At 38.6% G+C, this 26,079-nt stretch overlaps 1 protein-coding gene across 5 annotated transcripts in view; it reads left to right on the plus strand.

The window, feature by feature from the left end:
- Window positions 1-26,079, plus strand: part of LOC108718513 (dynein heavy chain 5, axonemal) — a 379,491-nt gene that overhangs the window by 90,221 nt on the left and 263,191 nt on the right. For 4 of the 5 annotated variants that reach the window (XM_041566222.1, XM_041566225.1, XM_041566223.1 and 1 more), the window contains 10 exons: window positions 1,627-1,746; window positions 2,582-2,783; window positions 3,267-3,362; window positions 7,729-7,902; window positions 7,977-8,066; window positions 8,519-8,674; window positions 9,938-10,077; window positions 13,815-13,966; window positions 20,188-20,395; window positions 25,958-26,045. In XM_041566222.1, coding sequence (XP_041422156.1) covers window positions 1,627-1,746; window positions 2,582-2,783; window positions 3,267-3,362; window positions 7,729-7,902; window positions 7,977-8,066; window positions 8,519-8,674; window positions 9,938-10,077; window positions 13,815-13,966; window positions 20,188-20,395; window positions 25,958-26,045 — 1,426 coding nt within the window. The remainder of the gene's footprint in view (window positions 1-1,626; window positions 1,747-2,581; window positions 2,784-3,266; window positions 3,363-7,728; window positions 7,903-7,976; window positions 8,067-8,518; window positions 8,675-9,937; window positions 10,078-13,814; window positions 13,967-20,187; window positions 20,396-25,957; window positions 26,046-26,079) is intronic. The other variant, XM_041566224.1, reaches the window with a different exon arrangement.

Raw genomic sequence — 26,079 nt, forward strand, 5'->3', positions numbered from 1 at the left:
AATATTTAAGACAGAGACATTTTGTGCATACTGCTACTGAAAAAGGCCTTACCCTTTCCACAAAACAGGGATTGTTTGTCCATATATTGCAATATATTTAACTTTGTAAAATGTATAATGAAGCAATAGAATCAGATGAAAATTGAGCATAGGATTGGCCAGATATGGGATGACTTTGATGTAGTTGGCCAGCGTAAATATATTGCAATATATGGACAAACAATTCCTGTTTTGTTTAAAGGGTAAGGCATTTTTCAGTTGCAGTATGCACAAAATGTCTCTGTCTTAAATATATTGATAATGGTTTGAGTGCAGAGGACTCTTGCATTTGTATATATGTATTTTGTGGTCACATGCTCATTGCACCCCCGCTTAATGGATTTAAAAATTAGTGGTGAGCACAACTTTCCCTTGTTTTTTTTATATATATATATATATATATATATATATATATATATATATATATATAATATATATATATATATATATATATATATATAGCTGGATCAGCTTTCTGGGGGTAAAGCAGCCCACGGCACAATCAGAATTCATAAGGGGGTTGTTTCTTTCTGGTAGTTTATTTTCACTTGCAGCAAAACAACATAAACAATTCAAAATAAAATCCTTGCCACTTAATGGGCTTCTAACTAATACAGGTCAGTTTTCCTACCGCCTGTCTCCCCAAAACAAAGTACATACAGGAATATATAAAATCCCAAACCTTTTGGTGATTTCAATCCCTCTCACACAGGCAGCTTTCCTGTGTCTTTTTCCCAGCCAGGAACTCCCCACTCTGGCTTGAGCTGCCTTTTTAATTAACCACCTGAGATACCTCAGGACAACTCAAAACACCCGGGCTGGACTAGCAGTCCAGGAACCACTCTGTTAGGAACCTGCAGCATAAATAAACTCCGTCCTGGACTTTCCCAGGTATCCTGGTAGTGACCTCACCACAATATATATATTATGTACAGTATAATATATATATACAGTATATTACTGTAGAATTATACTGTGTATATTGTGTGTGTATGTGTGTTCATATATATATATATATATATATATATATATATATATATATATATATATATATATATATATATATATATATATATATATATATATATATAGACAAAATGCAGGGATTGACAGCACTCCAAGGAAATACATCAAGTCAATAATTCAAATGAAAGTGGAGATTTATTGGTGATCCAAAGTTTCGGCTCCGCACAGAAGCCTTCGTGTGCGGAGCCGAAACGTTGGATCACCAATAAATCTCCACTTTCATTTGAATTATTGACTTGATGTATTTCCTTGGAGTGCTGTCAATCCCTGCATTTTGTCTACATACTTCTCAGACTAGCACAAGGTTTCTGCATACTAATGGTTGTGCATTCCATTCTGTTTTTTTTTGTTCCATAAAAACATCACTAGCTTTTTTGATTGTAAGTTTGAGAAATCTGTTCTCTTTGCTCAATGGCTATAATAAGGCAAATAGAATAGCCTTCATTGTCTTTGTTCAAGGATTAATGAATTGGGCTCAATAATGTTCCATTTTCATTTAACCTAAAATTATTTTTGTTATGAACCTTTTTCTAAAGATCAGTATATTTTTCTCATTCCCAGGCAAGAACTTCTAAAGAGGATTCAAGAATGTGTCTTCCTGAATGAGCAATACCAAAGCTCTTTCCACAAAGTCAAAGTAAACCTGAAAGAAACTCCAAATGAGAGGCAGTTTGAGTTTAGGTAAATCACTATTGCTATTTATGCCTGGTAGACTTCCCAAGCATATACTTCAACCCCCTTTGCATTCATAATACATCACTTTAGGATTTCAGCCTCAAGGTCATCCAGCCATTGTAAACTTTACTTCAACCCACTTTCCATTTATAATACAGCACTTTAGGATACCAAATCGCAAAGTCTTCCAGCTGTTGTAAAATAAGACTGCAAGTACTCCCAGTGGAATTCCCTTGTGGAATTCTGGGCTCTCATTACTAATATATAATGTTATTTTTATGTACAGCCCTAAAGAATGTGTGGACACTTTATAAATAAATGTAGTAATAATATGGCTCTCAATAGCCAGTACATCAAAAAAGTAACCATTGTATTGTATCAATACTATTGTACTGTGTTTTCAGATATCAGATTTCTTTTTACTATAAGGCTTAGAGGTTTGTTGCCTGCTAGAGATTGCCTTTTCCATGGGATGACGAAGCATCCAAAAATGCCTTTTTTTATTGAACAGAATGTGGATCACTGCATATAAGATACTTTACATATGGTGACTTGGTGATGTCCATTCTGTTTGGTTAAAATGTATTTTTCAGGGGGCGACAAACCACTGCATCTGTCAATGCCAGGATGACATGGAGCACTTTTATTTGATAAGTGGAGCACTTTTATTTGATAAGTCTTATTTATTTTCCATAATGCAAAAAGAGCACCCAATTTTGTCAGTTTTTATACCACAGCATACCACTAAATCTTGTGTTGTTGTCACATAACATAATTTTGTAGATGACTAAGAAGCATATTATTTTTACTGTGCAAGTTAATGGTTTTACTTTACTTTCAGTGAAAATTACATATTTGGGAAATTGGATACTTTCTGTAAGCGACTAGAAAAAATCTCTGACATGAGTAATATTTTAGAAAGCTTGTCTGATCTTCAGAACATTAGAATTGAGGGAGTTGAAAAGATCAGCATCCGATATCAAACCATTGTTACCAACACCAAATCAAAGTCTTATGATGTTCTGGACCACCGTAAACAAGAAGTAAGTGAAACTGTGAGTTTAACAATGGTATTAACTATAGTATTTTATGTCATTAGTCTTGGGCTCTCCAGTGCAGACCTTACCGGCTTCCACCAGTTGGGTTTTTTCAGTCTCTTTGAAAACAAATGGAAAATTTCTGAGATTAAGGCTTCTGCAAAGATTTTTTAAATTATTTCCTTTTTCTGTAGTAATAACACAGTACCTTGTGCATGATGCAAATTAAGATAAAATTAATCCTTATTGGAGGCAAAACATCCCTGCTGGGTTAAATTAATGATTAATTGATTTTTTCAGTAGATTTATAAATATGGTGATTCCCCAGGTCCAGAGCATTCTGGATAACAGAACCCATAACTGTACTAAATATCACAATAGCCATAAGAACCCAAACAATAATGCTACCATCACATATACATGTGCATTATATTAAAAAGTGATGTTTGCCATGCTTGTGTATTAATATTTTTTTGCATTCTGGTTTAGTTTGATAAGGACTATGTGGAGTTTAAAAATCAAATTGAAGGCCTTTACCAATCGCTGCAAACATTTGTAGATTCCTGGTTTGAAAAGCCTTTGACTGTAAGTACACTATAATTGCTTTCTATAGAAAAAAAGTTTAATTTTCCAAAATTTAATTAAAGTATACTGCTTTAAAACTCTTTTACTAAAACATTTAGTCACTGATAAATATGCCTAGGTTTCTATTCAGATATGAGATTTGTTAATATCATACCTATTATTTAGAAAGCATTAAAATGTAATTTCCTATTTAAACATATAAACCTTAATTTCTGACTCATTTGCCTTTTCTCATTAACAAGTGAGTACACTTATACTCAATGCTATCTAAGCTAGTAGAAATCCATATTTATGGCAAAACTATTCTATTATTTATTTGTTCTCCTCATCATATGGTTTTAGTAACCTTAAGATATGATGCTTCAAATTAGAGAAAAACCTTTTTTACAGAAAACACCAATTCACTTCTTGTAAGACGGGCCGGGAGATTTCTTTGGTGTCTTACTTTCCGGCACGTCTCTCCCCATCTGATGACACGCAGGCGAGTGCCTTCAGTGACGTCATCTGCCCCAGGCAGGCACAAGTGACGCTGGCGTCGCTTCGCCGGCGCTTGACATTGAGTGTCATGATTTAAATTTTTGGCACCAATTCCTCTTTAAAAGGGCCTTTCTCCATTGTAACAGTGCCCAAGGTGTTTGGAATATCCTGTTTTGACTCTGATTCTTGCTGCCCGCTTGTTTTTTGACTTTGCCTTGCCTAATCTTTGCCGTTACCTCTTTATGGACTTGTTGCTATCATGCGCACTAATTCCTTGTCGGTTCCACAGCAGAAAGCCAGGGGCCCCCTAAGGGCGTCAGTGAACACCGGAATCCACAGGGGTTCACTGTGCATCTGATGGAAACCTTCCCAGGCTGCTGCTTCCTCTGTTTTGGAAGGATACTTCAACGTGATGATGAAACGTCTTGATAGTTAGGAGCCTCAACAAGCTCATCTTTCTCAGGCTTTGCAGCATATTACGGCTCGCCTGGAGGCTCTTCAAATCTCTGGGAACACTGGTCTTCAATCTGTATGTCCTAAGGTCACAGGCTGCACGTCCTAAGGTTTCCAAGATTCCTACTCCGGTTCATTATGGGGGTGATCCGGATGCCTGTCAAGGATTTTTGATTCAATGCAAGATCCAGTTTGAAGTGACTCCCGAGCAACCGAGAGAGCAAAAGTTGCATATATTATTGCCCTTCTTCAGGGGAAGGCCCTTGCTTGGGCTTCTCCATTACTGGATAGAGATGATCCCCTGGTGCACGACTCCACTGCCTTCATATTCACGTTTCGCCAGATCTTCGATGCACCTAGTTGGAAATTGAATGCCTCTGATCAGCTGATGAAAATTCGTCAAGGATCCAGTTCAGCCTCCGAATATGCTATTAACTTCTGGACTCTGGCTGTGGAAGTGCCTGGAACAACGAGGTGCTTATGGCAGCATTCTAGTTTTTCAGGAATTTCCCGCTCCTGTTACTCCTTCTCCACCAGTTCGAGACGAACCAAAGCAGATTGGAGCTACACACATTACACCTGAGGAAAGTGCCTGGAGGGAGGGCATGAAGTGCCTGGAGGGAGGGCACGAAACGCGTAGGTTTTTCTCACCAACCCACTGCTAGAAACTCACTAAGATGTGCCAAATAAAGCCGAAAGAAAATTGAAAAATACCGTCTCTTGTGTTCCCTTCGATCTGCGCCGTGGAGCGGGGTAAGACTGTGCAGTGATTGTTACTTCCTCGGCGAGGTGAGGGAGATCCCGCGAGAGCTGCGATCAAAGGAAGAGACGTTTCAACAAGAAGGGTGAGCTCCGATTTAATGTCTAGACCTGTTTCTCAAGTCTATTATCTGTGAACTCTTGGCTGTTAAACTTGCACTTGAAGAGTGGCACCATCTGCTAGAGGGGGCTAAAGAGCCTATTATCATCCTAGAACCTAGAATACATTTTCTCGGCTAGGAGGCTCAATCCTCGTCAGGGCCGCTAGTCTTTGTTTTTTTCTAGATTTAACTTTTTTATTAATTATCGACCTGGTTCAAAACAATATGAAGGCGGATGCCTTATTCAGATGTCTTGTGCAGAGAGAGGGTAATCCAACCCCACCTGCACGCCTATTATCTCCCCTGATTTAGTAGTGGTGCCTACTTCACCACCATTGTCGGATTTGTGCAGCTTGGAACATCCTCCTGAATGTCCTTCTGGGAAGATTTTTGTACCTCAGGAAAAGGGTTGCTCAAGTTCTCTAATGGGCTCATTCTTCTAAAATTTCTGGTCATCCCAAGCATCAAGAAAACCCACGGCTTTGTTTCAGGGTATTGTTGGTGGCCTTCAGTTGCTAAAGATGTCAAGCTCTTTGTCTCGGCCTGCACAGTTTGTGCACAACAGAAGAGTCCCCGTTCTTTACTGTGTGGCCTCCTCCAACCTCTACCCATACCGTCTCAACCCTGGCTAGATGTGGCTATGGACTTTATTGTGCATTTGCCTAAATCTTTGGCTATGACTACTATTTTAGTGGTAGTAGATAGATTTTCCAAGATGGCTCATTTTATTCCTCTGAAGAAACTTCTTTCCTCCAGTTTAGCCCAAATTTTCATCAAAAAGATCTTTCGCCTGCATGGTGTTCCTCAGTCTATTGTGTCCGACCGTGGGGTGCAGTTTGTATCCAGATTCTGGCAGGCTTTCTCGAGACATTTGGCATCAAATTAAACTTTTCTTCAGCTTATCAACCTCAAAGCAATGGTCAGACAGAAAGCACCAATCAGAGTAATTCCTGCAATGTTTTATTTCCCAAAACCTAGACAATTGGGTTGAACTTCTTCCCTTGGCTGAGTTTTCTCATAATAACCTACAACATGATTCTCTGGGGTGCACTCCGTTTTTCGCTGTATATGGCTATAACCCATCCGCCCTTGCGTCTGCGTTTTTAAGACAGAGATACCTGTAGCAGATGCACGTTTGTGAGTTTAAGACCAATTGGTCCCAAGCCCATCAATCTCTTCTCAAAGCCTCTTCTTGTCAGAAAGGTGCTGCTAACAAGCACCATCGTTCTAGTCCTCCCTATCAACTCCCAAGTTTGGACCTCATTATATTGGACCCTTCAAGATTAAAGAAATCATTAATCCTGTATCAGATTGGATCTTCCTTCTAGCATGAACATTTCAAATTCCTTGCATGTCTCTTTGGTCAAGCCTTTTGTTGTAATATTAATATTAGGAATATTTTTTCAAGTGATCAGCTTCCTCCTGCTCCCAGCTTCTTGGTGATCATTATGAAGATTTAGACTCTAGGAAATTGAGAGGCAATGTTCAGTATTTGGTTCATTGGAAAGGTTTTGGGCCAGAGGAAAGGTCTTGGGTGAAAGCTGTGGATACTCATGCTCCTCGACTGATCAAGATCACAAGACATTTCCAGATACATTTTGGGAGTCCCCGGAGGGTACTCCTGAAGGGGAGGGGGGGTACTGTAAAATGCACCTGGAGATTTCTTCAAGTCTTACCTCCAGGCGCGTCTCTCCCCCTCTGAGGACCCACAGATGAGTGCCTCCAATGATCCAATGATGTTGTCGGTTTTGCAGCAGAAAGCCCAGGCCCCAAAAGGGCGTCGGTGAACACCAGAATCCACAGGGGTTCCCTGTGCATCTGTGTGTACCTGCTGTCTATAAGGTTCCTGATAGAAGAGAAGGGGAGGGGGGGTACTGTAAAATGCGCCTGGAGATTTCTTCAAGTCTTACCTCCAGGCGCGTCTCTCCCCCTCTGAGGACCCACAGATGAGTGCCCACAGATGAGTGCCGCCAAACGCCAATCAGTACAGGAAGAAGAGCGCTCGGACGAAGATGGCGCCTGTGAACTCGGCAAGAGAGGACTGCATCAATGATGTCACCCATGCCGGCCAGGCACAAGTGACGCTGGCATTGATTCACCAGCGCTTGACACTGAGCGTCATGATGCTCGCATTTTGACCCCGAGCTTCATGCCGTCATTTTTCGGTACCAGATTTTCATTTATTTCGCCAATTCCTCTTTAAAAGGGCTTGTCTCCATTGTAACAGTGCCCAAGCTGGCTTCTGTTTACATATCCTGTTTCTTGACTCCGATTCTTGCTGCCTGCCTCGACCATTTTGCCCGCTTTTTTTACTACGCCTTGCCTTATCCTTTCTGGTTCCTCTTTACGAACTTGTTACGCATTATACGCATTCATTCCTTGTCGGTTTTGCAACAGAAAGCCCAGGCCCCAAAAGGGCGTCGGTGAACACCAGAATCCACAGGGGTTCCCTGTGCATCTGTGTGTACCTGCTGTCTATAAGGTTCCTGATAGAAGAGTATGTTGATTTAAATATTGGAACAGCCCTGTTCCCCACATTTTATGTCTTGTTTTTTTTTTGTTTTTTTTTCAATAAGACCGAACAGATGGTAAATCTGTTGATGAAATTTGAACGCATTGGTGAGGATCACATTGACTTTGGGGATAAATATATGATAGTTCTGCAAAGATACAATCGAGATTTGGATATGGTCCGAAAACTTTATCAGAAACAAAAAGATAACCCACCTACACCCCGAAACGTACCTCCTGTGAGTATCATTCTATGCCAACAACTAATCATGAAATCATATGATGAAATTATATATCAAATCTGTTTTTGCAGATCACAGGGAAAATTATGTGGGCGAGACAGCTTTTCCGAAAAATTGATCAGCCCATGAAATTTCTCAAAACCAAACCAGAACTTCTAAAGGTCAGTAAAGATGAAATAGCCCTAGAAATAATCAGGAGGTAGAAGTACAAAGGTAGTTTTTGCTATAAAAAGCTTTAAACAACTGTGTTTACTATATCAATCTATCAAATTAATGAATTAATAAAATTGGCAACATTTTTCTTGAAAGATTTTGAAGGCTGTTGTTAGAGGACCTGTGGCTAGATTCTGTAGAAATAAAAGTTATTTGGACCTGAACCCGCCAGACTGGCAGTTTGGTTTGAAATCAGAAATCAGTATTTTGCTGTTCAAAGTACCCATATGGTAGCGTGAAATGGGCTTTGAATTAGTAGCTTTGCATACCTGAAGCAGTGTAATAAAACTGAAAAGTCATGAACATTATTACAGTTATAATGCCAAAATGTAATAAAACTCTGAGTTTTCAGATTTTCACAATTACGCTTTTGTTTATGGATAAATATTTTCTTATTTAGGGCTTAGAAATGAAAAAAATTATTCGGCACTACAACAAAATGGCATCTGTTCTTATGGAATTTGAACTCCTTTATCACAGAGGATGGTGCAAATGTGCTGACATAACCAAAAATGGCCTCCATGCGTCACTGCTGGTCAGGCATCCTGACACAAAGGTAAATGTTAAAATATACAGTATGTATAGGTTTAATTTTTTACAAATGTGAATAAATGTCTGATTTAATGCACTGAAAGTCATGAAGTTTCGGAAAAAAGAAATCGGAAACTTAGTGAAATTTGGTGCATGCGCAGTAGATCCAACCGGCAAATGCCTCCTACTGCGCATGTGGCGCCAAACGCCAATCAGTACAGGAAGAAGAGCGCTCGGACGAAGATGGCGCCTGTGAACTCGGCAAGAGAGGACTGCATCAATGCGGTCCTCCATCCAAAAGGAAAATCAAACCTACCCAATTAACATCCGACTGTGTTTAGGACAGATATCAATTGAGCTTAACTCTACCCATGTGTGCCCACCAATAGGACAGAAATTGGTTGACAAGTATGGCTCTATCTTAGGTAGGTACATTAAAAGCCACTTTGGGCAGGCAGGGAAGATAGCCCCATGATATCATTCTTAAAGGGATACTGTCATGGGAAAAACATTTTTTTCAAAATGAATTGGTCAATAATGCTGCTCCAGCAGAATTTTGCTCTGAAATCCATTTCTCAAAAGAGCAAACAGATTTTTTTATATTCAATTTTGAAATCTGACATGGGGCTAGACATATTGTCAATTTCCCAGCTGCCCCAAGTCATGTGACTTGTGCTTTGATAAACTTCAATCACTCTTTACTGCTGTACTGCAAGTTGGAGTGATATCACCCCTTCCCTTTTCCCCCCCAGCAGCCAATCAAAAGAACAATAGGAAGGTAACCAGATAACAGCTCCCTAACACAAGATAACAGCTGCCTGGTAGATCTAAGAACAACACTCAATAGTAAAAACCCATGTCCCACTGAGACATATTCATTTACATTGAGAAGGAAAAACAGCAGCCTGCCAGAAAGCATTTCTCTCCTAAAGTGCAGGCATAAGTCACATGACCAGGGGCAGCTGGGAAATTGACAAAATGTCTAGCCCCATGTCAGATTTCAAAATTGAATATAAAAAAAAATCTGTTTGCTCTTTTGAGAAATGGATTTCAGTGCAGAAGTCTGCTGGAGTAGCACTATTAACTGATGCATTTGAAAAAAAACATGTTTTCCGATGACAGGATCCCTTTAAGAAAGCAAAAAAAAGGCTCATCAACTGGCTGATCCATAGAGCTGCTTTTGTCCATGGTCAGCAAAGCTATATTTTTAGAGGATAAAAATATTGCAAACTGTGTACTATAATTTGAATATGAATATAATAAATATGTATCTATTTTTATTTTGTAGGAATTATATGTAAATTTAGACCCAATGGTGATGGAGGTATTATATGAAACAAAATATCTGCAAAAAATGGGTTTTGAAGTGCCAGATGTCATAGTGAGCATGGCCACTAGAGGGGAGCATATTAAAGCACAGCAAATTAAGTAAGTAATTTGTAATTTTCAAAAATAAGATATAAATAATATAATTATATATATATTTATTATATTATATTTAAAAAAAACAATATTTGATATAAATAATACTACAAGCTATGAATATTGCTGCTCATCTTATGCATTGTAATTAATGTGACTAATTCCTATTTTAACTCCCATACAACTCAATCAATTACTTGGAATATATAAACTGATAATTTACAAATTTTTTGTTTTAAGATTAAGAAACCTGCAATATGAAATATAGTAAAAGACGATTACATTTCTGGAGCACTATGGGGTTTAAATCAATTGAGTGCAGCCTTCTTTGTACACTGAATTCAGAGCAAGCTGCAGAGCACAGTGCTACAGGCACAACTCAGTGCTCTGCTTATGATTATGATTATGTAATTGGTGGATATAAGTTTAAATACTGTGCATGTGCAATCTGTCAGTAGCATGTGATTAAGTGTTGTTAGAAAACAAAACGCGTAAAGCTGTAATCCACACTTCAACAAAGACCTTTTTTTACTACTACTACTACTACTACTACTGCCTGGAGGATTGCTCTTTGAGTGACTTCCCTACATAAAATGTGGTAATATCCGCTCATTTAGTATTCCAACATAGGGCCAGATTCAATTCATTGAGAAAAAGTTATTTCATGCTTTATCATGGGAAAACTCATGAACAAGATTCAATTCAAGGAGAAAAAACTTTTCTCAGAATTCAGTTCCTGTTTTTTCTATATACTTCAATAGAGTTTTCATGTGATAAACAGTGAGATCAGTTTTTCTGAATTGAATTTAGTGTCGGATGCTCGTTTTTTAAAAAAAAATAAAATAAGGATTTTCCTTCAGACTATTAGAAACAATAGTGTCCATGCGACTTCACATATTCAAGTGGAGCACACATTGCAGAGGTTTCTGGATTGGGGTTACAAGGATCACTCGAACAACAATTGCAATGTGCAATATAATTTTCACAGGCGGATTTGCTGCAAGTGGGTATCAAAACAAAAGCCTCAAATTTTTTTTACCACATATTCTTTTGTGACTAAGAACGTAGCTAAGTGTATTGCAAAGAACTGGGCTATGATCAGTATGGATGACATTTAACTTCTGCATCAGTATCCCAAACCCATTATAGGTTATCCGCATGACAAGAACTTGAGGGACATTTTAGTGAAAACTGAGTTTGCACTCTGGGAGCACAGGAGGTGGCCCTGGTTAGGGACCCAACTGAACTCCCATACCCATAACAGTGCAGTATCAGTAGCATTGGAGTACAGTAATGGACATTGCCCTATTCTGCACGTTAGACTTTTGGAGACTTATACAAAATGCACTAAGGCCAGACTGGGGACAGGCTTGCTTCTATATACTTATTGCTAGGTAATGGCTGGTAATATGGTTCACCAGAGCGATCAATATGAATACGTTGCCTAGCAACGGCACATGGCGTGGGCACATTACAGATGCTGGGTGTGCACGCACACCCACCAATACAGGATTAACCTTATGGTGTTGGTGCCTAGGGAGGTTAAAATTTTCTACCTGAAAGGGGTTATGTAGTGGCAAACTACCGAGGGTGTGATTGCACCAGGCTCACACCCCCTCTGGCCCACGTGCCCCAATCCACTGTGACAATAGTTTCTGGAGGGGGGTTGGAGGCCATGATGTACACACTGCACCCGGGCCCCATGCCAGTTACGGTACTGGCGCTATCAATACGAGTAAACGAGTGGTCAGTAAACTTTTGACTTTAGTCAGTCTACTTTTCTTCTTTCCTTCTTTTTTCCTGTTTTTATGTTGCTGCTATATTTGACTTCTGAGCTGTTCTTTTTAACCTTACCTCATTCTAACCTAGATTTTTCAGGTAATTTCATATGCTATAGTCTACTTTATATGTAGGTGTATTGCTTTCATATGGGAGTGAGTCTCTGGCTGCCTAATAACATGTTTCAGCACTAAACCTCCACTAGAGGGTTTAAATAGATGTGGGAGGTGGAAGTGCTCTGCTTTTTTTTCAACCCAGATGAGGGTTTGAGTAATGTTGAGTAATAAACCTTTCTGTTTGTGCTTTTATATTTATGCCAATTATTTAAATGTAGGACCAATACTGTATTTATATATACATTTAAAACATAACTTTTGGCATCCCCAAGTTAAAAGGTCTTTTTTCTCCTTTATAGGGGTCGTTCACCTATTAACTTTTAGTATGTTATGGAATGGCCCATTCTATGCAACTTTTCATCTGGTCTTCATTATGTATTTTTTTTATTCAGCAGCTGGAGATCACTGCAAACTTTATTCTATGTATTGTATCCTTTTAGCTCTTTTTACACTGATTGAGTCAAATAACTTTACACTGGATTATAAAGACTGATTAATGAGAAGCATTATTATGTTACTGTTAATTTTAAAAGAGAAACCTACATGTAGATATCTAAGTAAAATTAAATATATTGGATATGTGGCCCAAAAGACTCCATTATACACTATCATTTTTAAATGGAGAGAGAGATTGCACTGTAGGTTGCTTTGCTTTTGGCCAATTTCAGGGTCAAAAATAAATATAAATATTTAAAAGTGAATGAAACTAACAATCACACAGGGTGCCAGAATGTTGGGCACCCCCCACTGTTTATAATCACTTACTTGAGACAATGGGACTGGTGTTCTTGCTTACTGAAAACATCACCAACCAGAGGTGGATACTTCTATAGAAAACCATTTCATCCATGAACAACTTCTTCCTTGATCCTTTCTGTTGCCAGGTTTATAAATTTATGTTTAAATTCATAAAAATTCATAAAAAACTATCTTGAATGTGAAGTCGAACAGTCTGAAAAAGTGTTTAGTAACTAATAAAATTTGTGCAATCAATTGCACAGACCATATGACAACAATATGACAAGGTGCAAAAGGGAGAGATTTGTAAAAGAAAAGCTAATTTCAAGAAGACTTAAAGGACATATCAACCCCCAGGCAAAAATAAGTAAAAATCCCCACTGTGATCTTTAAATACCTGCCTCTCCAGTCACTGAGAAGTTAACAAAGCAACTGCTCTATTATTATTATTATTAGATCTGTCTGCATATCGACAGCTGACTTAGTCCCTCCTCCCCCTCCCTTCAGAATTCTCCTTGGCATTTGGCATGGGGAGCATGAGCCCTTTCTCTGCTTCAGTACAACTGAAGCTCGCGTCATCAGGTTTTAGTTGGTTAAAGCTACTGCAGAGAAGGGCCAGGCAGAAGGGACTGTGCACACATGCGCATTTAGAACAGGTAGCCAGAAGCGATGATGCCAGGCAGGGAAAATGGCTGCTGGGTGAAAAGTTTAATGCAGTTAGGAACAAAGCAATGGTGCAGAACGTAGGATCCGAACGGGGGTGCGAAAATGATGCAGTTGCGGTCAGGGTGCTCTATGCACACAGACTGGCACCACAAATATACTTTACATGCCCTTTAAGGACATCACTGGAAGCAGATGTCTGTAGAATAAAGTGTAAAATAAAGTATAAAGTAATTGTGGCCTGAAATAGGACAATTGAAGAAAGCATGGAAAAAGAAAACCTAGAAACAGAAGTTTATCATGGGGGGAATTAAACTGAGCATTATATGTATGACATTAGCAAACTGACAGCTTTTATTCTTTTAAAATTCATGTTTCTGTCTTCTTCCTTTGAAAACATCTGATTTTTTTTAATTTCTTGTTTCTGTCTTCTGCTTTTCTTTTCAGGCTTCAGGATATGTTAATAAACTATCAAACATTCTGCAATGGAATTTCTTATTTGCTGAAGCCACTAATGCTACCATTTATTGGACAAATTGAAGAGGTTCTTTCAGCTGGCCTAACACAGCTCACCTGGACCTCACTGAACACTGAAAAGTGTAAGAAAAGTATATTTAAATCACAGTACTATCTAAAGTGACTTTGAAATCCTGAAAGACTTAGGAACGTATTATAAGAATATATGAGGATGTCTGACATTGAAACCAAACCTGATTATGGGTTAGTTTATATAAAATGCAAGTCCTGTTCAGTGCTCCTCAATTTAATCAGTGTAAGCAAACTGAGGAGTACTTGTTCCCTCACCACAGGCACCTTGTGCAACACTAAAAGCAATCTTGGACAGGCCAGAATTTCTACTGTATACTTTATAAATCAAATGAGATCCCAGAATAGATTTCAGAAACCATCACCTAAGTGACACCCAGTCAGAGCACTTTTCCAATATGACCATTAAGGGGCCTAATTCTGTGTCCCTTAGTGCTCCTGCAATTGCTCCCCCCAGAGCCAAGAATGACCCCTTTGATATTTTTTTTACTCTAATATATAATGAAATACAATAATTTTTGATATTATCTATTCACCCACATATAGCATATTTTATGAAAATTATGACATTTTACCACTAGGGATGCACCGAATCCAAGATTCGGTTTGGGATTCGGCCAGGATTCAGCATTTTTCAGCAGGATTCGGATTCTAACAGCATCTGAATCCTAATTTGCATATGCAAATTAGGGGCAGGGAGGGAAATAGCATGTTTTCCCCTCCCACCCCTAATTTGCTTATGCAAATTAGGATCCGGATTCACTTCGGTATTTGGCAGTATCTTTCGCAAAGGATTCGGGGGTTCGGCGGAATCCAGAATAGTGGATTCGGGGCCTACTCTAATATATAATGAAATACAATAATTTTTGATATTATCTATTCACCCACATATAGCATATTTTATGAAAATTATGACATTTTACCACTAGGGATGCACCGAATCCAAGATTCGGTTTGGGATTCGGCCAGGATTCAGCATTTTTCAGCAGGATTCGGATTCTAACAGCATCTGAATCCTAATTTGCATATGCAAATTAGGGGCAGGGAGGGAAATAGCATGTTTCCCTCTCCCACCCCTAATTTGCTTATGCAAATTAGGATTCGGATTCACTTCGGTATTTGGCAGTATCTTTCGCAAAGGATTCGGGGGTTCGGCGGAATCCAGAATAGTGGATTCGGTGCATCCCTATTTACTCAACAACACCAATTAGGACTGCTTCAACTCACCACCACTTAGCTGCTTCCCTGTGATGTCGGGTGCTCAGTCCGCAGTGTCCCCACTGCCACAAATGTATACAGGAACAGATGGACGGCACTCCGATAAAAGACAGGCTTTTTATTACTGGGCACTGTGGAAATACATAGGCCTTACGCGTTTCGGGAACACCTTCCCTTAATCATAGGCTTACAAAGTGAATCAAAAGTATGCTTTATATACAATAGGTCTCCAGCGACCCCTATTGGTTGTCTGGATTGTTACAGTTAAAAATACACATCTTCTATTTCTTTATTATATTATTTGTATTGATAAAAACAACCACACTCTGCTAAAATGTATAAAACAAAAGAGGAGGAGAAGGGGGTAAAAAGTAAGAGACCCCTTTAGACCTTGGATATTACATACAATTATCTGTTCAAATTAGCATATAGCATTATCATAATGGCTTAAGAGCTTGCAATTTTATTTCCCTTGGGACAAGTTAACTCTTATTCATTTATTTAATATTCTATTGTTTAGATTTTTCCTTTATCTGTTCCTTCACATATTATGTTAGTAATAAGATAAATCGGTATGTGCACACATATATGCATATATAGGGAAGAAGGATTGGCATAATCAAATTCTAATGAAGAAAAAAACGGGTTAGTCTTCCATTAGTTTATATGGTTATTGCATGGACAAAACCAGGTGTCCTAACAGGTTGTCCAATAGCTCAACCTGGATCAATAAATATTTATGTATATGCTCAAATGGTATTGCCTATATACCACATGTATCAGTATAAATAAGCGATATCGTGTCTTGTATTCAGGCCTTTTGGCATTCTAGTTTCAAGTTTTAAAATCCAGAAGGCTTCCCTTAGGTTAATGGAATGTAATGGGTCGCCCCCTCTGAGTGGTACCTTTACCTGTTCAATGACTTTAACAGCCAGATCCTGGACACCTTTTGAAGAGCATAGGGCAAAATGTTTGCCCACAGGAGATCCCTCATCTTTTTTGTCTATCGCCCTAATATGCTCCCTGACCCTTTCCTTTAGGCAGCGGGTTGTGCGTCCCACATATTGTATCCCACAACATTTACATTCGAGTAGATAAATTACCCTCTTGGTATTACAATTATAGAAGCCATAGTTTTGAAAAGTTTTCCCGGTAACATTGGATTTGAAATTGGGTCCTGTGGAGATAACCATGCATGTCTTGCATGGCATTGTCCCACATCTATATGTACCTCTAACTGAAAGCCACGTACTATTGGGATTGGTTGGAGCTTTAGTCACCAAGCTAGGTGCCAAAATCTTCCCTAACGTAGGGGCTTTCCTTGGGACATATCTGATATCCATCGACTTCAGAATCTCCGCTAGTCTCGTATCATTGTATAGTACTGGAATATGTTTCCTGATAATGCCGCAAATTTAATTATACTCTTCACTGTATTCTGTTATAAAATAAACTTGATTGTCCCCTTTGGTAGCCTGAGTCCTAGTTTTGGGATACGGGTGCAAACGGGAACCATTTTTCTTTGTTAAACTCCCTGCTTTGTCAAGTGATGTCCTAACAATCTCTTTTGAGTAGCCCCGCCTACGGAGTCTATCTCCTAGCAGTCGAGATTGTTCGTAGAAAGTATTATCTTGACTGCAATTCCTTCTATATCTGACAAACTAACTATAAGGGATACTGCGTATTGTGTGCTTAGGATGACAACTATTGGCTTTTAGTATTGTATTACCTGCCGTCGGTTTCCTAAAGATATTGGACTCGATGCCTCCCCTCAAGTGATTACCTCTTAGATTAAAATCCAGAAAATTGATTTCCAGATGATGTGCTCTAGTGAGAAAATTAAATTGTGCTGATTGTCGTTTAAGTATGTGTGAAAGGCACAAGTAGGGAATAACTCACATGCCTGTGTCCTGGCTGCTTCTTAGTTGTGTCCACTCCCAATGTTGTGCCGGCTCCCTCATGCTGGTCTCCATTCCAGCGGACATCATATGTGGGGGATAAGGTAGTTTAAGAAAGCCAATCCACACTTATGGCGTTAAATAAAAACCTATCATGTCATGGGGTAGGAGTACATCTGTAATAGATGCCTGTTTGTTATTTTATGATCCAATAAAGCTGGAAATTTTTATTTAACGCCATAAGTGTGGATTGGCTTCCTTAAACGACCTTATCCCCCACATATGTGTGAAAGTCACCAATTAACTCTTGTGGACCGCCCCATACGAACAGTAGGTCGTCTATGTAGCGGCCATACCATATTATGTAAGAAATTGCCCTCTAGCTTTTATCCCTTACAATCCAGATGCCCCTCTATGGATATTTTTCAAGATCTTGTTGAGGGTGACCTAACCAAATTAAGTTTGGATAGGCCTAGAAAGACCCCCGAGAATATCTTTGGTGAAGAAAGATCAGCTATAAAATCCTTGAGGCATAATGCAGCCCTCACAATTAGGCAAGCGGATAAGGGAGGATGTGTTGTGGTCATGAACACCACGGATTATATATCTGAAGATGAAAGACAGCTCAACGATCCTGATACCTATCAAAAATTACATTCTAATCTGCAAAGTGAATATATGACCATTATTGAGCAACTGGATCCTCGGGACAAGGAATACCTGGTGAGAACACAACCTATAGTCCTGATCTTCCACCACCTCCCTAAGATACACAAATCATTGCTGTCCCAGAAGGTAGGCCCATTGTGGCCAGCATCGGGTCTGTTAATGAAGGCCTTTCAGATTGGGTTGATACTTGCCTGAAACCCCTGGTACCTCAACTGGACTCTTTTATCAGAGATTCAGGTCACTTGTTGGATAAACTGTCTTCCGTGAGATGGTTAGACACGTACACAATGGATGTGAAGTCGTTGTATTCAATGATACCACACTCATTGGGCGTCACTGCCATCACTGAGATAATGAGTGATGCACAAATGTATACTGAAGTTTTAGAATATTTGCTATCACATAATTTTTTCTATTTTGATGGGGGGTTTTATCTCCAAAGACGTGGGACCGCTATGGGGGCTTCCTTTGCTCCTTCCTACACTAACCTCTATATGGAGTGTTGGGAGCGGTCCCAAGTCTATGGAACAAAAAACCCCTTCCGCCAACACATAATATGGTATGGCCACTACATAGACGGCCTACTGTTCGTATGGGGCGGTCCACAAGAGTTAATTGGTGACTTTCACACATACTTAAACGACAATCAGCACAATTTAATTTTCTCATTAGAGCACAATCATCTGGAAATCAATTTTCTGGATCTTAATCTAAGAGGTAATCACTTGAGGGGAGGCATCGAGTCCAATATCTTTAGGAAACCGACGGCAGGTAATACAATACTAAAAGCCAATAGTTGTCATCCTAAGCACACTATACGCAGTATCCCTTATAGTTAGTTTGTCAGATATAGAAGGAATTGCAGTCAAGATAATACTTTCTACGAACAATCTCGACTGCTAGGAGATAGACTCCGTAGGCGGGCTACTCAAAAGAGATTGTTAGGACATCACTTGACAAAGCAGGGAGTTTAACAAAGAAAAATGGTTCCCGTTTGCACCTGTATCCCAAAACTAGGACTCAGGCTACCAAAGGGGACAATCAAGTTTATTTTATAACAGAATACAGTGAAGAGTATAATAAAATTTGCGGCATTATCAGGAAACATATTCCAGTACTATACAATGATACGAGACTAGCGGAGATTCTGAAGTCGATGGATATCAGATATGTCCCAAGGAAAGCCCCTACGTTAGGGAAGATTTTGGCACCTAGCTTGGTGACTAAAGCTCCAACCAATCCCAATAGTACGTGGCTTTCAGTTAGAGGTACATATAGATGTGGGACAATGCCATGCAAGACATGCATGGTTATCTCCACAGGACCCAATTTCAAATCCAATGTTACCGGGAAAACTTTTCAAAACTATGGCTTCTATAATTGTAATACCAAGAGGGTAATTTATCTACTCGAATGTAAATGTTGTGGGATACAATATCTGGGACGCACAACCCGCTGCCTAAAGGAAAGGGTCAGGGAGCATATTAGGGCGATAGACAAAAAAGATGAGGGATCTCATGTGGGCAAACATTTTGCCCTATGCTCTTCAAAAGGTGTCCAGGATCTGGCTGTTAAAGTCATTGAACAGGTAAAGGTACCACTCAGAGGGGGCGACCCATTACATTCCATTAACCTAAGGGAAGCCTTCTGGATTTTAAAACTTGAAACTAGAATGCCAAAAGGCCTGAATACAAGACACGATATTGCTTATTTATACTGATACATGTGGTATATAGGCAATACCATTTGAGCATATACATAAATATTTATTGATCCAGGTTGAGCTATTGGACAACCTGTTAGGACACCTGGTTTTGTCCATGCAATAACCATATAAACTAATGGAAGACTAACCCGTTTTTTTCTTCATTAGAATTTGATTATGCCAATCCTTCTTCCCTATTTATGCATATATGTGTGCACATACCGATTTATCTTAGTACTAACATAATATGTGAAGGAACAGATAAAGGAAAAATCTAAACAATAGAATATTAAATAAATGAATAAGAGTTAACTTGTCCCAAGGGAAATAAAATTGCAAGCTCTTAAGCCATTATGATAATGCTATATGCTAATTTGAACAGATAATTGTATGTAATATCCAAGGTCTAAAGGGGTCTCTTACTTTTTGCCCCCTTCTCCTCCTCTTTTGTTTTATACATTTTAGCAGAGTGTGGTTGTTTTTATCAATACAAATAATATAATAAAGAAATAGAAGATGTGTATTTTTAACTGTAACAATTCAGACAACCAATAGGGGTCGCTGGAGACCTATTGTATATAAAGCATACTTTTGATTCACTTTGTAAGCCTATGATTAAGGGAAGGTGTTCCCGAAACGCGTAAGGCCTATGTATTTCCACAGTGCCCAGTAATAAAAAGCCTGTCTTTCATCGGAGTGCCGTCCATCTGTTCGTGTATGCATCCCTATTTACCACATATCACCGCTATTTCATGGCAATGAATAACTAATTTTTCTTTTCCAGTTATTGCAAAGGTTTACAGCTCTTTGATAGAAGTACAGCAAATCTATAAAGAAGCTTCTGACACTCTGGAGTTCCGCATTGAGAAAATGCTACAGGATATAGTGCAAACCCCATTGGTAGATTTACCAGAAGATGACATAATTTCCATGCCGGACTTTCTGGAACGAACAGAAAAAGTCATCAGTGTGGCAGCAGAGACATTGTCTATGTAGGTTTGTTTAGTATATTATCTACTAATAGTCATGTTCTGTCAGATATTTGAGGTCACTGTCTATGCCTTGCTCCCCAAAACTATATTGTGCAGATCTGCTCTATAAAATATTTTTATAAAATACTATTTCACTTAACTAAAACATGGCTATGCTCTGAGACAAAACTAGCATAGGTGCAAGTAAATTATAAATATATATCTGACATAGTACTGTGTACAAAATATATCATTACCAAAATTAAAATGATTGAAAATATTACAATACTGTATATGTCAAAATATAAATAGGTTTCTAGGAAAGTAGGCTCTACTTTCCCAGTTTGATCTATAATAAATCTGAATATCAATATAAGTATGAGGCCTGTTATCCAAAACACTCAGGACCTGTGGTTTTCCAGATAAGGGGTCTTTCTGTAATTTATATTTTCATACCTTACTTCTACTAAAATAATTAAAACATGCAGTACAGTGCTGAATATAATAGCTGTGCTGTGTTTCTTGTATATAAACCAGAACTGTTACAATTACAGCTTTCATAATGTCAGGAATGCATAAACATGAAGCAGAATGATTGTACTAACTTATAACACAGCAAATAACAACTTATAACACAACAAATGTAAAAGCAGAGTTAAACACTTCCGTCAGTTAAAAAACATAATTTCAAGGGGCACATTTACTAGGTCGAATATCGAGGGTTAATTAACCCTCGAATTTGACCCTCGAGGTAAAATCCTTCGACTTCGCAAATACTACGATCGATCGATCAAAGGAAAAATCGAACGATTCAAGGATTTGTATCCATCGATCGAAGGATTTTCCTTCGATCAGAAAAAACTTAGAAAACTTATGGGGAAGGTCGAACGGTCGAATATTCTAAAGTAAAATTCTAAAATACAGGCTTGTCAAGGTATTCAGGCAGGTTAAATAATATTGTGTTTCATAGGCAGCTGCTGGTCCTTTCATCAAGGGGGGAAACAGTAAGTCCAGTTGCCCCATATCTCCTCATATTTAAGCATCTTTCTAATGTTTAGGGCGGATAAGTATTCCATTGGTTTTACCTAATCTACTTTATTCTGTAATTTATCAGTCTCCTGGCCACTTTTGTATAATTCATTTTAGGTTTCCCAAGAAGAAAGTTCCATGGTTCTCTTTGTATAGTGTATAGTGGTCCACAGGACTTTTTGTAAAAGTTTGTGGTGGACCTCAAACAGGCCCTAAGAGTATCTATCCCCATCCCAATTAGATTATTCTGTGGCTCGAGCCGGAAGAATCACGCTGAGACAAACTGTTCAGTATAAAATGCTTCTTCTGCTTTATTATAAAGATACCAAATGTTATATAGTCAAATAGGGAATTGAGTGATAGCTCAGGATGTATGTGGTTTAGCTATTTAGCCAATAAGCATAGCATATGGCAAAACATGTCCTTATTCGGAGTGTGTTTGTTCAGACTTCTCTCAGGAAGCAGGTGCAGAGTGTCATGACCACAAGCCGTCATGACGTGTTATAACACAGCAAATAACAACTTATAACACAACAAATGTAAAAGCAGAGTTAAACACTTCCGTCAGTTAAAAAACATAATTTCAAGGGGCACATTTACTAGGTCGAATATCGAGGGTTAATTAACCCTCGAATTTGACCCTCGAGGTAAAATCCTTCGACTTCGCAAATACTACGATCGATCGATCAAAGGAAAAATCGAACGATTCAAGGATTTGTATCCATCGATCGAAGGATTTTCCTTCGATCAGAAAAAACTTAGAAAACTTATGGGGAAGGTCGAACGGTCGAATAGTCGAACGATTTTTACTTCGAAGTTTCGAATTCGAAGTTTTTTTACTTCTTTTACTTTGAATACTTCACTCGAGCATAGTAAATGTGCCCCTAAAAGTTGTGGACTAAGAGTGAATTATACACGGATGGTTCTTGTACCGTGCTCTTAATGTGTTGATCAAAAAAAAAAATATTCTTGTTGACTTTTCAATAGTAAATCGCATGGTCACATAGAAAATATGTGGAAAAAGCTATCCATTGTGTTGAAAACTAATGTAGAGAAAGGCTCTCAAAAATCCCAAGCAAGCTACAAGGAAAGAAATACTTCTTTCTAACCCTAAATGGTGGTCGGATAGTTCCTTGGATTAACTATTTATGTTTTAATAGTAGTGATGGGCGAATTTATTCGACAGGCACGAATTTGTGGCCAATTTCTGCGTTTCTACACCAGTGAATAAATTTGCAAACTTGCAGTGAAAATTTGCTGGTGGAAAACTGGCATCAAATTTTTTTTGACGCCGGCGACAATTAAATGCACACCATTGACTTTAATGTGCGCCAGAATTGTCGCGGCATCAGAATTGGCGCTGGCGTCAATTTTGATGCACGGGAATTGTCAAAATTAACTTTTAGAAAAATTTCGCAAATTCGCGAATTTTGCTGGAAATTTGCAACTTTTTCAGCGAAACAAAATGGGACAAATTCGCCCATCACTAGTTAGTATATGCCCTTTTGCACTTGAACTCTTCCAAAGGAAGATTTTTACAGGTTTTAAATGCAGTCACTACGCATCCTATAGGTACGATTATAGCAATCAGCTTCACAAGTCATTGCTGCATAACTAGTTAACAAAAAGAACATAGGAACATAAAAATACAAATGAAATTCTAAAGTAAAATTCTAAAATACAGGCTTGTCAAGGTATTCAGGCAGGTTAAATAATATTGTGTTTCATAGGCAGCTGCTGGTCCTTTCATCAAGGGGGGAAACAGTAAGTCCAGTTGCCCCATATCTCCTCATATTTAAGCATCTTTCTAATGTTTAGGGCGGATAAGTATTCCATTGGTTTTACCTAATCTACTTTATTCTGTAATTTATCAGTCTCCTGGCCACTTTTGTATAATTCATTTTAGGTTTCCCAAGAAGAAAGTTCCATGGTTCTCTTTGTATAGTGTATAGTGGTCCACAGGACTTTTTGTAAAAGTTTGTGGTGGACCTCAAACAGGCCCTAAGAGTATCTATCCCCATCCCAATTAGATTATTCTGTGGCTCGAGCCGGAAGAATCACGCTGAGACAAACTGTTCAGTATAAAATGCTTCTTCTGCTTTATTATAAAGATACCAAATGTTATATAGTCAAATAGGGAATTGAGTGATAGCTCAGGATGTATGTGGTTTAGCTATTTAGCCAATAAGCATAGCATATGGCAAAACATGTCCTTATTCGGAGTGTGTTTGTTCAGACTTCTCTCAGGAAGCAGGTGCAAAGTGTCATGACCACAAGCCGTCATGACGTGTTCAGGCTGACTCCAGGAGAGGTTCTAACTTGGTTTCATCTAGCAGTTTGTGATATATGGTTTTGCAACAGCTAAGCAAGGAAAAGTACACAGACAGTAAAAATAGACATTTTAGATATGAAATAGCTATAGGTCCCTCACAAGTTCTTTCACCATCTCCCAATAGGGAGTAATCTTGGGACAACCCCACAAAATGCGATGTAATGTCCCCATCTGTCCACACTCCCTCCAGCGCCTGTCCGAACAAAGGATCTCTTATTATCACCTCTCATTGAAAGAACTTCCACAACCTTTGTGTGTACTATGACCTCTAGTGGTATATAAACCATTAAAGGGAAAATATGCCCTACTTTTTCTCATGAGCCCATTCAGTTGTGCCTAGGTACAATAACACTGAACTTCTAAATAAATAAAGAAGATATATGTAATTTTTTTTTTTAATTGACTCCGACATACAGTACTTGATGCCAAAGATTCAGTAGAAACCATTATGGTCTGTCTGTAATCACAGGAACCAATCCCCTGCCCTACACTCACAGTGTAATGCAACCCCTCCCTTAATTTGTTCCACAGTGAAGTAATGGATTCAGGGACTGTATGTTCCTTTGCTTTCCAGAGAATTTTTTGCACTTTGGAACCCAGATGGACTTGGTTTCCCAATGAAACAAACTAATTGAAGTTTTCTAACACTGTGAGCCCACTTATAGCTCTGGGGTCAGATTACAGCAGAGAAGGGGGGGGGGAAGAGGAGCAAACTTAGCATGCTCATGCCCAGGGCAAGGAGGAGGAAGTCTAATACAGAAGCCCATGTGTACGCAATAGAAGGAAATAAATGTTTCTTTTGAGAGAGGACTCAAAGCAGCACTACTTTGAGGGTTTACTGGTATATTTAGGTGGACCTTTCTGATAAGGCTTACTTAGTTTTAACCTTCTCCTTTAAAAAAAGGTTCACACACACAAACAAAAAAAATATACTAATAAAAAAGAAACAAATGTTGCTGGGAACTTCACTTGATACCTGCTTATTATTTATTATTATTATTAACATGTATTTATATAGCGCCAACATATTGCGTAGCACTGTAAAGTAAATGTGATTATACAACTACATCACATGAATTACATACATAGAATATATGGAGTAACAAACATCACAATCAATACAGGTACAAAAAGGTGAGGAAGGCCCTATGCATAGGCATAGAGTCTAAAGGGAAGGGAGTAATACACAAGGTGTGGGAGTGGGCAAGATCGAATTAAGTGGGTGAGAAATGTGGTATTGTATGTGGTGTTGCGTTTGGTAGTTAAGCAGAGTGAGGGTGCTTGTGTTAATGCACCCTTGCTATGCCCACACAAACATTTTCTTCTTTCTTGTTAAATAGAAAAGGTAAAACGGTGTAATATATGTGGGTTGCTTCTTCCAGTATATGGTTTGCAAAAAAAAATTGCAATTTTTTTACTTCCACATCTGCAAGCAGACACAAACATTTTACCTTGCCTCACTATATATGAGAGGTCTTGATATGTCTCCTGATAAATGCTGCAAAATTTCACAGGGAAGGCAAGCACTTCACCACTTCTTGCTGTGCAAATAATCCTTTATTTTAGCCAGTTTTACCACCCCAAGTACAGAACAGCTTTTCGGGGGGGTGGGGGTTTGTACCTCCCTTCGTCAGGTTACACAAGTGAGCCCAATTAGTCCTTAAATTCACTCCAACACACCACCCTATGACATCAATAGTGTAGGTGTGCTCATTAAGATCTTTTGGATGCACTGTTTTCAAATCCAATTTTCTATCTTTTTCCTCCGATTTCACATTTATACTTCAAAAGTTCCTCCTTATGGTACCCCCTTTCTCTAAATTTGTTTATTAAAATGTCTGCCTGCTTATTGTATAGTTCATCATTGGAGGTAATACGTCTTACACGTGTTAGTTGACTCTTTGGGAGGCCCTTAGTGACCCCAAGTGCATGAAAACTTGTTTTATGTAGCATGTTGTTTTTATCTGTCTTATCTTATCTCTTATTTGTCCTGATAAATGCTGTCTTTTGGAACATGCACAATTTGGAATCCTTTTTCATTTTGATTGAAGAGATTTCTCCTCACTTAATACATTTACTTGGAGGACTTTAATTAATGGCAGTTTACCTTGGAAATGTAATTTTTTAATTTTGTTAGAGCAAATATTGTTGTATACCTTCTTCACTTCGGCCATAAAACAATGCCAGCAATGTGCATTACATCCTTTTTTTTTATTTTCTAGACAAAGCAAGCAAGTAGAACTTTGTTTGTATGAAATGATTGATGCATTGAAAAATAAACTAAAACCAACAGACAGAAACAGTCTCCAGGTAACCGATATAGACGTTGCATTTAACTGTTTAA

The sequence above is a fragment of the Xenopus laevis genome, chromosome 6L (genome assembly GCF_017654675.1).
Source record: "Xenopus laevis strain J_2021 chromosome 6L, Xenopus_laevis_v10.1, whole genome shotgun sequence".
Classification (NCBI taxonomy): Eukaryota; Metazoa; Chordata; class Amphibia; order Anura; family Pipidae; genus Xenopus; species Xenopus laevis.